Source organism: Pongo abelii, chromosome Y, assembly GCF_028885655.2.
Source record: "Pongo abelii isolate AG06213 chromosome Y, NHGRI_mPonAbe1-v2.0_pri, whole genome shotgun sequence".
In the NCBI taxonomy this organism is placed as follows: domain Eukaryota; kingdom Metazoa; phylum Chordata; class Mammalia; order Primates; family Hominidae; genus Pongo; species Pongo abelii.
The window spans coordinates 53,210,382-53,213,512 of NC_072009.2; the positions used below are offsets into that span (position 1 = coordinate 53,210,382).

Consider the following 3,131-nt stretch of genomic DNA (forward strand, 5'->3'; position numbering starts at 1 on the left):
TCTTAAAACATTTTCTTGTTGTTATTATTTTTATTATTATTTTTTTAATCTCCCACTCTTAGGGATCCCCTTACAAGTAAGTCACCTGCTTTTAAAATCTCTTTCATCATTAACATTTGTCAGATATTTACAGACATACCAAATTAAACCATTAAATATTCTTCTGATATGACTGAAACATGTTTTGAAGAGATATGCATAAAAAAAGCTTTTCATTCTGAAATATAATCAGTTAGTTTTATTCATATTTGTCTTCACCTTAATTTTTGAAGGTAAGTTCCAAATAATATAAAATTACATTTGAGTGTACAATTGAAAGGAATTTAATATGTTTATGATGTCGTACAATCATCATCTATCACTAGTTCTTAAACATTTCTATAGCCCCACCAGAAACTCCATATCTGCTAAACAGTTCTTTTTATTTCCCAGCCCCTGACAACCCATAACCCACCATTTTATCTCTATGGCCGTGTCTTTTTACCACATAGGTTTTGCACTCCATCAGTTTTCAATCCAACATGCCACACTGGTTTTAAAATCGTTCATATTTCTTTTTCTTTTTCTTTCCTTTTTTTTTTTTTTTTTTGCAATTACTAGGCCCTATGCTGTCACATTAATGTAGTTATAGTGTGTGTGTCAGGAAGAACACTGGATTTATTTCAGGGATTGAGGACATTATTTTCTTATTTATTTAAATAATGCTGCAGGGAAGAGATTATTGCAGCTTACATTGTGTAAGTCAGCAGTCTATACTTTATTTTCACTGGATACATTTCTCAGACTGGGAAGGAAACCATTTGGGCTAGATTTTGTTGGTTGCTAGGAGACCAAAGTCCTCTTGTGATGTCATTGTTACTCAGCTTGGGAACCACTGTGATGGTCTAGATTACTTTACCTGCCTAGGCCTTCTGAGGCATCATTTGAAGCTGCAGTCTTGAAAACCATGCAGGCTGGAAGAGTATCTAAAGAAATATTTATTTGAGATGGCACATGTTTCTTCAGAAACTCAAGATGTTTCTCCCAAAGATGAATTAACTGGTTCAGAAGCCTCCACTAGTTCTCCAGTGTGTGAACACACCTTCCCTGGGGACTCAGACTTACGGTCAATGATTGAAGAAAATGCTTTTCAGGTTTTGTCACAAGGATCCTTGTTAAAAAGGCCACGTTACACAGTTTGTGTCTCTGAGCCAGATAAAGATGATGATTTTCTTTCTCTGAACTTTCCCAGGAAACTTTGGAAAATAGTTGAAAGTGACCAATTCAAGTCTATTTCATGGGCTGAGAATGGAACTTGCATAGTGATTAATGAAGAGCTTTTCAAGAAAGAAATTTTGGGAAAAAAGGCTCCTTACAGAATATTTCAAACTGATACTATCAAAAGTTTTCTTCGACAGCTCAACCTTTATGGATTTAGTAAAATTCAACAGAATTTTCAGAGATCTGCCTCTCTAGCCACCTTTCTGGCAGAAGAGAAAGAATCCTCTGTCTTAAGCAAGGTATTTAACATATTTCAGTTACCACTTTATGTAAAGTATATATGTAATTTTACTTTGTACATCAGTAAATATGTTAATACATGCAATAAGACCATATTTTGAAAATTATATAAAATATTAAGGTAGAATTTTTTTTGAAATTATTGTGTTCAGCTTGAGCATTAACCTTTTAGTGTTTTAAGAAATTTTGCTAACAACTTTGAATCTTACCAGTGAACTCCAAATCAGTGTACCAAAGCCACTTAATGAAATATTACTATTAATATATAACATGTTTTCACTTGAGGGCTTAACAACTTGAGTGGTTTTTCCCAACAAGCATGTTCTTAAAAATAATAAACAATGTTTATGAGTTATTTGATGACATTAAGTTTGTGTGGCAAAACAGAAATCTGATATTTTATGTGTTGCGTTTGTTATTTTCACTTGTCTCTTGGATTAAAATGGCACTGAATTACCTTTTTCTTTGGTTTTAGTTAAAGTTCTACTATAATCCAAATTTCAAGCGTGGCTATCCCCAACTTTTAGTAAGAGTGAAGAGAAGAATTGGTGTTAAAAATACTTCACCTATATCTACTTTATTTAATGAAGATTTCAACAAGAAGCATTTTAGAGCAGGGGCTAACATGGAGAATCATAATTCTGCCTTAGCTGCTGAAGCTACTGAAGAAAGTTTATTTTCAGCCTCTAAAAATTTAAATATGCCTCTAACCAGGGAATCTTCTGTCAGACAGATAATTGCAAATTCATCTGTCCCAATTAGAAGTGGTTTCCCTCCTCCTTCACCTTCAACCTCAGTTGGACCATCAGAACAAATTGCAACAGATCAACATGCTATTTTAAATCAGTTGACCACTATTCATATGCACTCTCATAGCACCTACAGCACCTACATGCAAGCAAGGGGCCACACTGTGAATTTTATTACAACCACAACTTCTCAATATCACATCATATCTCCCTTAAAAAACGGTTATTTTGGGCTGGTAGTGGAACCATCTGCTGTTCCCACACAATATCCTGTGGTACCAGTCAATCAGGCTCCATATTGTAACATGCTACCAGCAGGCAACCCATGGTTGCAAATGCCTACGATAGCTGATAGATCAGCTGCCGCTCGTTCCAGGCCAGCTCTTCAACCATCACCACTGGACAAATATCACCCTAATTACAACTGATCTGCCATTAAAGGAGGATCAGATTATGCATGACAACAGAGACTAACATTTATATTGACAAAAAAACCCTAAAAATGTCTGCAATTGTCTTATTGAACAATAAAATTGCATGTTTACTTACATGTTTGCTTTTCCTTTATTTCTAAAAGTATGGTTAAGAATAAAATGGCATTTTGTTTCAGTGGCAGGCTATTGTACTACTTTTTACCAAAAATATATATAGGCTTTTTGATCATTTGAAAGGAAATTTGACATGTGCCTTTGTAAGTTAACTAATTTATTTCTCTAAAGAGGAAGAAATAATAAAGTCTTTGAGTCCATTTTCTGCTGAAACAACACAACGCCACTGCCTGGGTAATTTGTAAAGAAAACTTATTTTGCTCATTTTTCTGGAGGCAGGGAAGTCCAAGGGGCTGCATCTGGTGAGATCTTCTTTCCATGTTACAACATGGCA

At 34.7% G+C, this 3,131-nt stretch overlaps 1 protein-coding gene across 7 annotated transcripts; it reads left to right on the forward strand.

Moving 5' to 3' along the window:
- The first annotated feature begins 918 nt into the window (after positions 1-918).
- Positions 919-2,799, forward strand: LOC129053362 (heat shock transcription factor, Y-linked). 7 transcript variants are annotated; one of them, NM_001425392.1, is made up of 3 exons: positions 919-1,133; positions 1,232-1,499; positions 1,976-2,799. In NM_001425392.1, exons 1-3 carry the CDS (start codon positions 1,123-1,125, stop codon positions 2,675-2,677), a joined length of 981 nt encoding a protein of 326 aa, NP_001412321.1. In that variant the 5' UTR covers positions 919-1,122; the 3' UTR covers positions 2,678-2,799. The 7 variants fall into 7 exon arrangements, with proteins under 7 accessions (NP_001412321.1, NP_001412325.1, NP_001412326.1 ...); NM_001425396.1 differs by having other exon boundaries at positions 2,215-2,799; NM_001425397.1 differs by having other exon boundaries at positions 2,230-2,799.
- The last annotated feature ends 332 nt before the right edge of the window (positions 2,800-3,131 follow it).

What these genes read in the sequence shown, in the direction of transcription:
- LOC129053362 (NM_001425391.1), top strand. Translation starts at nt 987, where the DNA reads ATGGCACATGTTTCTTCAGAAACTCAAGATGTTTCTCCCAAAGATGAA. An exon ending in AATCCTCTGTCTTAAGCAAG is followed by an intron (nt 1,500 to 1,975) that starts GTATTTAACATA and finishes CTTTGGTTTTAG; the next exon opens with TTAAAGTTCTACTATAATCC.